This window comes from Zalophus californianus, chromosome 9 (assembly GCF_009762305.2).
Source record: "Zalophus californianus isolate mZalCal1 chromosome 9, mZalCal1.pri.v2, whole genome shotgun sequence".
Lineage (NCBI taxonomy): Eukaryota > Metazoa > Chordata > Mammalia > Carnivora > Otariidae > Zalophus > Zalophus californianus.
In genome coordinates, this window is record NC_045603.1 from 79,120,364 (window position 1) to 79,134,022 (window position 13,659).

The 13,659-nt window shown below is 40.5% G+C and overlaps 1 protein-coding gene across 18 annotated transcripts in view; it reads right to left on the bottom strand.

Moving 5' to 3' along the window:
- The window catches only part of PPFIBP1 (PPFIA binding protein 1), a 172,528-nt gene that overhangs the window by 13,157 nt on the left and 145,712 nt on the right, over positions 1–13,659 (bottom strand). For 15 of the 18 annotated variants that reach the window (XM_027592500.2, XM_027592487.2, XM_027592494.2 and 12 more), the window contains 8 exons: positions 12,205–12,359; positions 7,881–7,996; positions 7,082–7,138; positions 5,720–5,780; positions 5,338–5,367; positions 3,043–3,214; positions 2,528–2,560; positions 17–167 (listed from right to left, as the gene is read on the bottom strand). In XM_027592500.2, the coding sequence (XP_027448301.1) occupies positions 17–167; positions 2,528–2,560; positions 3,043–3,214; positions 5,338–5,367; positions 5,720–5,780; positions 7,082–7,138; positions 7,881–7,996; positions 12,205–12,359 (775 nt within the window). The remainder of the gene's footprint in view (positions 1–16; positions 168–2,527; positions 2,561–3,042; positions 3,215–5,337; positions 5,368–5,719; positions 5,781–7,081; positions 7,139–7,880; positions 7,997–12,204; positions 12,360–13,659) is intronic. The other 3 variants (XM_027592503.2, XM_027592504.2, XM_027592507.2) reach the window with 1 other exon arrangement.

A 13,659-nucleotide genomic window follows, 5' to 3' on the forward strand; every position in this document is an offset into this window, starting at 1 on the left:
CTCCTCTGTTACTTACTTTCCAAAGAGTTTCATGATACCTCTGGATTTCTTTTTGGAATCTGGCGATGGTGGAGATATCTGGAAGGGACTGCTTCCCTGTGAATCTTTTGGCCGGCAAGATACACCAGCCAGATCTAGGTGCTCAGCTGTCTCCTTCTCTGTTTCAGCTATTCCAAGAACAGAATACATACTTGGTGAGTTTTAAATATGGAATGAACATGACTAGATGCTAACCTCCTTGGTTTTAGCAATGGTTAACAAATTCTTCCTCTGTTGGTTTGTAAAGCAGTAATTTACAAACAGCACCCTACAGATATTAAAAATGGAACACAAATTTATGTTCTGCTTTACAGTCTGTTGTGTATCAATTAACATTGTGTAGAATATCCTGTAGGATACTGTGCCTAAATGCATTAACTCACAAGTTACCACCTCTCTGAGATTCAAAGGTGGGATAGGATTGCCACATTCTTTCCTTGAGTGATTTGAATACATAATGAAATTATTCTCGATCTTCCTGTAGCACTTGGTGCTGCTGACTCCCTCCCACATTCTTCAAAATCATCATCTCCTTCGTCTGCTTGTTATGACACTCTCCCAGATCTGTCAGCTGATAGTTTCTTCTCTGCTATAGGACCTGTTTCTTCTTCCTCTTCCACTCTGAGATTCTGTACTAGGTTCCCCCCATAGGATCTCTGGACAAGCTCACCCACTCCACGCCTGACACTAAATGACGGCTTCCCTCATACATAAGCAGCTGGTAGCACAATCTCTGGACCTAATCTCTCTCCCCAGACTCAGGATCTGAATGTCTATGGATATTCACCATTTGGTGTGCCAGGAACATCTTGGACTCAGCAAATCCATCCAATTTTCCAGAGGCTTCTCTTAAATTTTATTTAATATTCCCTTAATACTAATATTCTTCCTGTTACTCCAGTTCATACGCTTTGTCATTTTCTTTTCACTCCCTCCTCTCCTTTGGCATTTACATCAAACCCCAGTTACCAAGTGCTGCCAATTCTTTTTTCAAGGGAGTTATTCCTATTTATAACTTGCTATGTCCTACTGAGAAAAATATGAACTGGATCTGCATAAATTTTTCTTTTGATATAAAACCAGTGCCTGTTGATTCTGCCTTGGAAGAGTAACACCCAAATTTGCCAAGCCCAGATCTCCCAGCATTAACTATCTTAATTCTTTTATCTGTCCCTTAATGCATGATCCCACGCTAACGGACACAACAAAGGGTACCGTTTCCTCAATGTGAGACAACACTTTTTAGGGAAAGTAAGAGTTGTACAAAAATCACAGAAATGGTGTTTCAGCAAGATATAAAAGGTTGACTTTTCTACAAAGCACAGCTGTGATTATAGGTTATAAAAAGCAGCACTTGGCTCTTAGCATTAACAATGTATTTCTTCTAAGAAAGATGCAAAAACATTTGAAAATAGGTGTCTGGATTTTATTTATCCCATGTGTCCACAAAGGGAGACAAGTCACCTGTGTTGACCCACATGAATAGGTATAGGGTATCTACATAAGATAATAAAATCCACAGGGAAAATCCAAAGGAACCTTTCCATCCAAACCCTAAAGCCATCATGGGTACAGGTGTACCAGAAAATGTTGCCTAACTCACCTTCATTTTAAAAGCATCCTATTTTCATTTTTTGTTTTGAGGATGTTTCTTCCCTCCTGTGCCCCACACTTTTAAAAAAGAAAACTGAGCTTCCCTTCTCCTAAAATCACTCTGGGGGCGACTCCTTGGATATCGCAGAAAGCTTCCTCTGGTGTCACTAAACGTCACCTCCATCTTCAAAGCAATAAATGTCAGAAGAATGTTCCCTTAAGAAAAGTCAGTCTAGGGGCACCTGGGTGGCTCAGTCGTTAAGTGTCTCCCTTCGGCTCAGGTCATGATCCCGGGGTCCTGGGATCGAGCCCCACATTGGGCTCTTTGCTCAGCGGGAAGCCTGCTTCTCCCTCTCCCACTCCCCCTGCTTGTGTTCCTGCTCTTGCTATCTCTCTCTCTGTCAAAGAAATAAATAAAAGATAATAAAAAGAAAAAGAAAAGTCAGTCTAAAACAATCATTTGCAATGTCTTCTACCGACTTCCCTATTTGGCTGAAAACATTTCTCTCTGGGGATAACAGAGACATGGAGAAGGAACCGCCAGGACCTGGGAGTTAGCGTGAGACAGGACGGACTGGAAGGGTGAGGAAGCTGGGGTGCACAAACGAGGCAGGAGAGTCCTGCCCTGGACTCCAAGGGTGCTGTGCACTTCTGGGGCCTCCCAGAGCTCCTCTCGAGGTGTCATTAGCAGGGGTTAAAACAGCAGTTAGGCTGGGAAGCAAAGGCTCCCCAGAGAGTCCATTTTAGCAGCAGGTGGAAGGAACTCTCTGGAGTAGAAGACAACATTTTCTGATCACTGCCAGCCCGCTTTCTAGAGATCACGGATGCCAAGAGCAAGGATTAGCTCAGTCTGGAGGACAGCACTGGCGAGGGCCGGCATGCAGGGGTGCGATACCTAAGGTGGGTGCGCTGGCACTTCGTTTACGATCTTCCGAGGTCCCAACAACGCACACAATCACACGCAGCCCAATGGAGAGAACACAGGAGAATGACAAAATGAAACACAGATCAAACTCCTACTCACAAAATACACACAGTGGGAGGACAGGCAAGCACCGTGCTGTGCTTCCAACATCGCAGACTCCATTAGCAGGGTCAATATGGGGCCAATCTGCCTACTTTCAAAACAGGTGAGAAGCTGTTTACAGTGAAGTCAGAGAGGGTCACGGCTTTTGGTCTTTCCTCTACATTCCTGCTCCAACACGGAGGGCAGGGTGACAGCCTACACAGAGCTACCTTGACCACTGAATTAAACCCATGGGGGCAGTTTCTTGCGAACTTTCCCCCCAACTCATCCACCTCCGTTACTGAGAAAGAGAAACTCACAGGCCGAAGAACAAGGGAAGGGAAGAGATCGACCTTGTCCTCACTCTGAGCGAATTAAGGTGAAGGCACGTTGGCCATACGTACCCAAGTTTGGTGCACTCGCAGTCCTCTTGTTATTTTTTATTTTAAAAAAGCCACGCCCAAAGGAAGATCTAGCTTTCCGAGTGCCAAAAGGGTTGTCGTCCACGGAGGCATCATGTCCTGGAGCTTTCGGAGGGAGGCTCCCAAACGGGCTGCTTTCTACTGGAGCTTTATCCTGAGAGAGAAGTAATAATAAATGGAACACGGCACTGCTCTGCACGATTATGAGTACGCGCTGGGCGCAACACCTGCTATGTTACACATATGATTTCATTTAAAAGAATCATGGAACTAACAAGTTGCTTATGAACATCTGGCGCCATATTAGAAGCCTAGAAAGTCAATTCTGAAAGCTAGTTAAGAAGCAATGGCAGCAGCAGCAACAAAAACATGCTCTTCACTGATCTATAACCTGTACATGTGCTTAGGACTTGAAATATTTAGGATATAGAAATTCTTAAGCTTGGGGCACCTGGGTGGCTCAGTCGTTAAGCATCTGCCTCTGGCTTAGGTCGTGATCCCAGGGTCCCGGGATCGAGCCCCCCATTGGGCTCCCTGCTCAGCAGGAAGCCTGCTTCTCCCTCTCCCACTCCCCCTGCTTGTGTTCCCTCTCTCGCTGTGTCTCTCTCTGTCAAATAAATAAATAAAATCTTAAAAAAAGAATTCTCAAGCTTTATTTGAATTTTATTTGCCTCATTCCCCCAAAGACATGGAAATAAGATATTACATAACCAGAATACCAGAAGACTTATTTTTCTAACAATTACGACACAGATTGGGCTATAATACAGTTTGCAGTCTTTGTACTGTAACTGCATCAGTAGAAGCCCAACATAATATAATCACTCTGCAAAGCAGGCATTAGCCCCAAGCTTCTACACCAACAGCAGAAAGAGATTCTACTCTAGTTATTTTAAATATTCTTCTCAAGGAATTAGTAGTCAAGTGAGGACACAACCAGTGACTGTTAAACATTTTTCTTTTTTGAAAGGGTGTTCTGAGATATATTCATTATCTTGCCTGCAAGTTACCCAACACGGATCACCAATTTTCAAAGACTGTGATACATTCAGATACACTTACCATCAAAACTAAACTTGCTATAATTAAATTTTTCTTCGTTGATTCAGAAGACACTTTGGCTGTCTGTAATATTTCAAGGTCTTTATTGAGAACCTTAAGTGTAATTAAGTTATAGTTCTAAGTACTAAACTGTTTACTTTTTAGCTTTCTCGTTATTGGAGTTTGAAGTTACAGTAACCTGATCTATTATACTGTTTTAGTATGACCCAAAGATGCTTTTGCTTGCATGCTCTCATTCCTCTAACATCTCCTACCCTCTGTTTCTTTTTTTGCAGAGGTGGACAAAGGGGAGAGGGGGCACAGGCTTTTAAGGTGGTTATTTTATCCTACCTATTCATTGCTCATCGTTAACTACAAGTTTATAGATGCCACAGTTTAGTGCTACTATTACCTACGTCTCAATCCAGATGTCAAAATCATTTAATCATTTATTGAACTGGCAAGACCAAAAAGGACAGGGCACGCCTGGAACTACAGCTGCGTGTACGGTCTGTGCCTCATCAGGGATACCTACATTATGACTCAAGGCATTCAGAGCCGACAGTCGAGGGAGTGCATCTGGAAGTAGCCTGTCTACCAGAACGTAGCATTTACAAAGGTAATGGTTGAAAATCAGGGGAAAGAAGAACGAGAGCCATTCTTGATGAGGTCTTAAAAAAAACAAAACACCAAAATGTTTGCTGTATACAGACAGTGGTTATATTAAATAAATGTTTTCAGATGGGTGATCTAAGGACTTTTCGTGAGGTCTTAGGAAGCCCAGATATGATCACTAAGAACATCAGTAGACTGATTGAGAGTTGGGCTTTTTTTTCCCCCCAACAGTTTATTGAGGTGAAACATAAAAAGTAACTATTCTAAATTGAACAATTCAGTGACATTTAGTACATTCACAGTGGTGTGCATGTGCCACCTCCACCTAGTTCCAAAATGTTTCCAACGTTCTAAATAAAACCCCTTACCCAGGAAGCAGTTTCTCTCCATTCCTCCCTCTCTGTCTCTGGCAACCACCAAGCTGTGTTCTGTTCTACGGTTTTATCCACTCTGCATATTTCACATAAATGGAATCATGTACTATCTGATCTTTTGTGTCTGGCTTCTTTCATGTAACATGTTTTGGAGGTTCTGAGCTTGGGTTTTTTGGACACATTTAAGCAAATACATGTATCAGATGTCTCAAACATTTTTACATTATAATCTGGACATAAAAATTACCTCTGAAGGCTTCTGAACAGACTCCTTTTCCTGTTCAAAACAACAAAATTTCAGATTGTTACAGGAATGGCTTTATATATTCACACTCTGTCACATACAATTCCAGAAATTAAAATGAACTTACATCTACTTCTAAACTACACAATCTCAGTTCCATTTATTTCCAATAATGGCTGAAGTCTTCAGTTTTGATTGCATACACTACTTTCAACCCTTCATATTCATACTTCTTAATATTTACCATTAACCATGGTATCTAATAAATTTGCATTATAGAAACCACAAGCTCTTCTTAAGAGTTTTATTTTTAAGATGGGAAAATGTGAAGGTCCCTAAATATTTTCGTCTCAGGGTAACAGACAGAAAAAAACACAGGACCAACCCCGTCTGATGACTCTTTCTTCAGATTGCCCAGGCTGCTGGACTTGTGCAGACTTGAAATTCTAAAAATAACAATAATAGTAATTAGGATTAATGATAAGTGGCTCTGGTGCTGCTGTTTCTTAGGAGCATATCTTGGAAAGAAACTAAAACTGTGTGTGGGTTGAATCCTGGTCATAAAAGAAAATCTGGATTCAGGCACTCACTTATGTGCTTAACTAAATTATAACGTTGAGTTCTTTTAAAAGCAGAGGTGGTTAACTGTCCTGCCAATAACTCTGAATGTCTCGCACATGTTAGAATAGCTGGAAAAACACTTAGGACTCCCCTTGTGATGTCAATATTTGAAAATAAACCAGCGTTTTTCCATGGACTAGTGGTGCATCCCTTCATGTATACATTGAGACAAGGAACTTTTTTTTTATTTTAATTTTTAATTTTTATTTAAATTTTAGTTAATATGCCAGGGAACTTCTAAAATACTCACATACTATTTCCATATAATCCTTGTAATTAAAATAAAGGGTGAAAGTGTTATTTTTTAATTCACAAAGGAATCCATTTTCTGAATCTGGCCAAGTACTTCATTTTATAGTTTTGATCAAGGCATACAAGAAAAATCCCTATTGCTGCCCATAATAATTCATTTGCTATCTTTGTAAAGGCGAAGTGACACCGTAAACTTCCAGAGATTCAAGTATATAGGGCTGGTTGTCTCTGAAGGCAGGAATAGGTGACCAGTTTAGAAAGAGAGAGGAAAAAGTAATATCTCTGCTCTAAGAAGTAGAATAACATACACATACAAACAAACCTTTAAAAGGCAATTCTCATGTACTTATATGTACATAGTTGCTAGACATGTCCAATACCAAATAAAAAGATAAGGTGAGAAAAGAAAAGATCCCATCTTTGAGTACTGCTCTAAAAATAGATTTTCCTAACTTAATACAGACTTGAACTTGAGTAAACATAGATATTGGGCCGGTTTACTACACAGAGAGTGCAAAAAACCATTGCAGCCTCTCTAGCCATCACATCATTCTCTGTGACTCTTTTCTGCTAGAGTCAAAATGCAAGCCAGTGCAAACCTGAAATTCAAAGCATTGCACTTCACATGAAAACTGATGAAGGAAGGCTAAAGACGTGCCACACTTGGCACGAGATAATGGACAACGGTCGATAAGCAAGTATTTCTTTGTTAACTCACAACCCCCCCACCTCCCTCCACATCCAGCCATTACACCTGCATTAACGTATTCAGGCCTCAGTCATGCGCTTCTCATCGTGGTTATTGTTAGTGTAACAGAAGCTTCCTCTCTCCCAGGTACCAATGACATTTTTCACATTCAATAACATAACTTACGAAAGACTATCACAAGGCTCGGTTTCAACAGCAGCACCAAGGATTATTTTTCCATCCCTAAAAGGAAAAAAAAAAAAAGGAATGTGTGTGCTTCACGAGTAAAAGGCCATATAAAAGACCTTATATATTCTAAGCAAACAGAACTGTCAAAAACAAAAAATCGTGCTAGGGAGCTATTTCTCTTTTAAAATATTCTCTCTCTCTTTTTTTTTTAAGTAGGCTCCATGCCAGCCTGGGGCTTGGACCCACAACCCTGAGATCAAGACCTGAGCTAAGGTCAAGAGTCAGCTGCTAAACCTACTGAGCCTTGCAGGTGCCCCTCTCTTTTAAAATATTCTATTTTCTTTTATTTGGTCTAATTGTAAGATTAAGTAATTGAGAATGTGTTCCCTCAAAATTCTACTTGTCAGTGGAGAAACTATTGTATCCCTGACCTGAATCCTTCTTCCAAACAGCCTCAGGCACAGGATTGTTGCTATGGGGCTTGAGCCCCATTGACAGCCCCCACCCCCGCCCCGTGACTTAGGACATAAAACCCAAGTGCTCTAAAATCCCTCTCTAACCTGACCATCACACCTCCCCAGCCTCACCTCCTATGACTTCTTGCTTCACACCCTTTATTTCAATAATACAGAACTGACTGCAGTTATTGATTCACACTGGTCCCTTGGCACATGCCTTACTGTTTCTTGCCTCGGGGTAAAACCTATGTCTGTAAATAAATGCAATACACCCTGGTGTTTGCTTGATCTACTCTGTTGAACATTTATATTGCAATGTTGGGTCATAAATGACATACCTTTCTTCAAATGAAGTCTCTGGTTGAGGAGGCAATTTTGCTTTTTCAGAAGCTTCCAAGCCCTTAGATGCTGGCAATGATAAAGGGATTGAAACTTGCAAGATGCTGGTGTGGAACTGTAATGTAATTATAGAAAGTCAAAAATCCATCAAACAAGACATAAGTCACAGAGGAAAAAAAAAACTGGTGAGACAATGACATGGTCTATCAATAAAATTTCATACACCTGTGTTTAGAACACTATTCTTATATTTATAAAATGGTCTCAGGATATAAACATCAACGAGTGTTCATCAGAGAAAACATTCTGGAGGAAGGTCATTTTTGAACTTGGTTCTGAATAAAACATAATAAATATCATCAAGTGAGTCAATAGCTGATCCTTGACAACTTTAAGCCCTGTTTAAAATCTTGGTTCTAACCTTAGGTAAGCCACTTAACTGGGCACCAGTTTTCTCCTCTGTAAACTGAGAATGGCAATGCCTATCTTGCAGGGTTGTCATGATTTGAGATGAGATTTGGGTAAAGTGCTTTGTAAACACACTTCTGTTTTCACTTTGTTTTCTACCACTAGTCTAACATAGAATGTTGTTCAAACCAGTTCTTTGTGGATACCACTTAAGACACTTTGCTTAATAACAATATTGCAGCAGCAACAACAATAATGCCTAAGACATCTTCCCAAACAAATGCTTTGTGTATCCTACGGATGGAATCTATGAAAGAAATTTTATACTCTGGTGTTGAATAATTTCTGACGACCGCAGAGCAGTATAGTGTGAGAGCCCATCATAAACTAGTAAGTGAAACACTTAAAAAATATTGTGATAAAAAAATAAACAAAATTTACCTCAGTGAACTCACTTTGCCAGTCAACCGATTGGTGACTGCGCCTCCCTTCTGAAGTCAGACAGGAAGGGAGGGACTCACACCCGTGAACACATTTCTAGATGCCAATCAATCAACGACAGTCTCGCCTTTGTAATCACACATCCACAGCTGATGTCAACTCACTCCAGCCTCTTAGAGTCCATCAATCCCTGAGCTCCAAGCATCCCCCACTCCCCACATTTGATCAAAGAGACTGTCCTTGACCAACAAAGTTCACCTAGCTAACTAAATAAGCAATACATTTAGCTTTGTGATTTTTTGTTCCAGTTATTGAGTGGTGGTCTCATCCCTTGACACTAAGAGGTTATAACATGTGAAGTCTATTAAAATAATCTGACTGGGCCCAAGATGGAGTAGCTCGCATCAAGCTCCATGTCAGCAAATGCAAACTTAGCAAAGTTTCTGGGCTCAGCGCTCCCAGAAAAGGCAGGCCTCGGTCAACCAGTCAGCACTTGCCTGCTCTGTGCAAGTTACCTGACCCCCCTCCAAGACTTCCCTTTGCTGCACATAAGGAAAGTAACCCAACTTTAACCAACCATTAATGCCTATAGCATGACCCCCTGCTCCTGCCTCCTTCTGCCTAAAAAAAAGCCTTTCATTTGCCTGATTCATAAACTGCTGAATAAAGCCAATAAGGTGTTTCAAATTTACTCTGTTGAATTTTGTTAACAACAAGTCCTATTATTGTAAAATAGATTACTTCACTATGTTTTTTTTTTTTTTTTAATGTGAATCTTTATGATTAGTTCTGGGCAACTTACTGAGCCATCATCCCTGTGTTTTCAAGTTCACAGTAGCTCCCTGGGTTCCTAATCGTGGGGGAGGAAATGGCTCCACTAACAAACTCACGTGTTTTCTTGATTTCATTTTGAACTTTAGGGCTTTAACTCCAGCTCACATAGCAAAGACTTTTTTTTAAGGCTATGAGACTATCTGGGCATATCTTACATGTGACAGCTGCTGTTCTGTAAACAGGGAGCAAGCACACGCATTGGCTGTCAGATGTTATTTTTCCCTTCAGTATAAATAAAACAATCAGGGGATATTTTTTTTCCCCTTCTAAAATATTTCTTATTCCTTAACTAATCCCTTGCCTCTTTCTTCCAATTTTATTGAGATATCACTGACATGCAGTACTGTATAAATTAAAAAAAAAAAAGAGAACACATTTTTTTTTTTCCTTGCGATGAGAACTTTTCGGATCTACTCTCTCAGCAACTTTCCGACATACCAGACAGCAGGGTTAACTACAGTCATCATGTTGTACCTCACACCCCCAGCACTCGTTGGTCTAATAACTGGAAGTCTGTGCCTTTTCACCACCTCCCTCCAATTTCCCCTACCCACTGATTCCTTATGAATGACATCTTGTAGCCCTCTCCTACATTGAAGAGAGAAATGTTACTCGTTTCCTCCTTGAATTCATTTTCATTCAACTTTCATTTTCTCATTAGGTAATTAGCAGGAACAGATACAAAAAGGAAAGATGCCACTTGGTTTCCTCTCACCACGTAGAGTAAAATGTTAAAGAAAAGCTGAACAAAAGAGGAAATGGAAAACATAAGGGAGCCGAGATTGTTTAGTTAAAATACAAAAACAACCTTTCCCATTCCTCGTTTCTCTAGACAGCACACTGCACTAAAATTCAGAAACGTTTTTAGGGCAAAGAGGGAGGTGTGCCTTGGTTAAGACCTCAGGAAGACGTAAGGTAGTGCTGTCTCATTGAAACCTTCCAAAAGATCAACAACTCTAAAAGTAGAGGGATATCCCACGGCAGCCTTACAGAGACTTAAGACAGAGAAAGGCTTATTGTGAAGATATCTACGGGTATGCTTTACCTGGTGGAGTGGATTATAAATTAATTCATGAGAAATTCCAAATGAATAAGATATTACACCATATTAGACCAACAGGGACAGAGACAGCAGGAGGTAGAAGACCCTTGACCTGTACAGACACTTTTTACAGAAAACAACTCATCTGCAATTACAGGTTCCTCCTCCTGGAAATGAAAAGATGACTCACAAGGAAGAACTGAGATCCCAAAGGACTGGGCCCTGTCAAGGAGCTGGCCACATGGGCCTGGTTGGATTTGGAACTGCTATGGACTGATGACCCCTGTGTGTCTTCCATTTTCCCTCTTTTTTTTTTAATGGGAATGCCTAGCAGTTATTATGCCTATCCCACCACTGTATGTCAGGTGCATAGGGGACAAACATGTCCTGCTTCTTCAAAAGGAATTGAGTGCTACTCAAGAAGTTGTGCCCGCGGAGCTGCACCTACATCTTGACCTGGTCTGGATGACAAGGTCCTGGGATGCTGATGCCTAACTGGAATGAGACTTTGAAGAGGGGATGAATATATTTTGCATGGGAGAGGGATGTAAATGATTGTAGCCACAGAGTGGAGGGGCAGATTGTACTATTGGAATATGGTTGCACGGGTATACGCCATCCCACGTGTTCTTCTTAAATGTGATACTGTTACTTGTCATCAAGAGGTAGGGTCTATGTTTCCTCTCTGTGAATGTGTGTGGATCTGTGACTACAGGAGAAGAGATGCTACATGACTTCCGAGTCATATCAAAAAGGTGATATAAATTTGCCCAGTCCTCTTCTTGGGATGTTCATCCTTAGGATTTAAACACTATGCTAGGAGAAAGCCAAGCAGTCATGTGTATTTCCAGTCAGGGCCCCAGCTGAGGTCCTGGCCAACAGTAGCCCCAACCATGCGATATACAAATGGGTAGCCTTCAAGTGACTCAAGCCCCCAGCCTTCACGCCATCCTGACTGATGCCCAGTAGAGCGAAGAAGAAATGTTCCTGCTGAGCCTTGCCCAAATCACAGATTTGTTAGCAAAATAAATGTTGTCATTCAAGGCACAAATTTTTGGGGTGGTTGTCAATAGATAATGGAAACAGATTTTGGCACCAGTATGATGTGAAAGAAAAGTAAAGGAGTTGAAGACTAAATATTCCTGTCCAGTTGCTTTTTTTCCCCATGTCTAAAGAAGTCAGGGAAATTTTACTCCAGCATTTTTCAGAGGCACTATCAGAAGTGACTAAAACCAACCTCTTTATATAATCTCACTTTATCTCCCTTCTTTTATTCTCTATTTATCCTTTAATAATAAAGATTATTATTATGGAGATTGTAATCTATTTAGGATGACATCTTTCTCCCATGTTTTTCCTGAATAATTTAAACAATTTTGACATTGCCCAAGGTATTTATTTATTAAAGAGAGGGTAAAAAAAACACACCTTTCACATAAAGTCCTATGAGACACTGAGTCTTGACACAAAAATTGCCAAGACTCAGTCAGTAGTCGCACTGAGAAAAGATCCTATGTCTTTCATGCTGTCAACAGCATTTTAACCTTCAATGACACAGTCTCTTCACTATGAAGATAATGTTGAGAGTCTGTAAATACCTCTTCCGGAACACTTGTGTTAAATGGGTCACGACTGGGAGATCCCATGACTGGTGTAGGCGATAGACTTTTCTCCAGGTCACTAAAACCCTGCGCATCCAGCAAAGTGGAGATGGAACCGGAAGTGAGCAGATCTTCAAAGTCGCCATCTTGGCCTGGGTAAAGGCAAAGCAAAAGGAGGACAACGGCAGCTTTTCATTTACATTTCACTTTTGGAGGAAGAATACCAACTGAATATAAAAATTTTTCTCATCCTTAAAAATCATAGAGTCAGCTTCTCCTGAAATCCTTAGAAAAATAACAACAGGGACCCTAGGAAACAACATGTTAAATTATGAGCACCTGAGGCTCAGGGGTGGTATTAATAGATACCCATCAGACTCACAGCATTGAAATTAGAAGTTAATTTGGTCCAACAACTCTCCCTAATTTTGTTTCAGAATTTGGGGCTTTATAAATTTCAGTTCAGAAATAACCAAGCTGGAGAATACCAGTGGTACAATAAACTAATTCTGAACAGCAACACAGTCACCATGAAACAACTCAATATTCACCACTACTGTGTTCTTAAAAAAAAAAAAAAATAACAAAGAAAAGAGGAAAAGAAAAAAAAAGGCAATCTTTTGATTCCTTAAGATGATCCTTCTGTGCCATTTATTTTAAAGCAGAAAGAATAGTCTTATGGACAAATGTAACCACATATCCAGCAGAGCAGCCAACTTTGAGAATTTCTTTTACATCTCCAGCAATGAAAAGGATTAGGTGCTGAACAAACTGTGCCAGATATTCTTTTTTAAAACTAAAAAATGATGCTTAAAACACTATTCTCTGAATAATACAAAATGGCAAATCATATACTCATTTAAAACTATTAACTAGACTTAGCTTCTTAATTTAGATTTTATTATTTATTCTAATTTCATTAAAACGTAGGTATTGTTAGCATTCTCTAAGGACTAAGTAAATATAAATCCTAGTGAGAAATCACTGTTTATAAACTCTTCATTAGAACAGGACATAATTTTCAATGGTGGTTAAAAACTACCTCTTTTTGCTACACGTTTTATATGCATTAAAAAAGATAAATACATGAGGGGTGCCTGGGTATCTCAGTTGGTTACGTGTCTGATTCTTTTTACTCTTTTTTTTTAAGTTTTATTTATTTATTTGAGAGAGAGAGAGAGAGAGAGAGTGCATGCGTGCACAGGCCAGGGGCAGAGGGAGAGAATCTTCAAGTAGACTCCCAGCTGAGTGCGGAGCCAAGGCAAGGCTTGATCTCACGACCCGTAAGACCGAGACCTGAGGGGTACCTGGGTGGTTCAGTCAGTTAAGTGGCTGCCTTCGGCTCAGGTCATGATCCCAGAGTCCTGGGATCAAGCCACGCATCGGGCTCCCTGCTCAGTGGAGAGCCTGCTTCTCCCTCTCCCTCTGCCTGCCGCTCTGCCTATCTGTGCT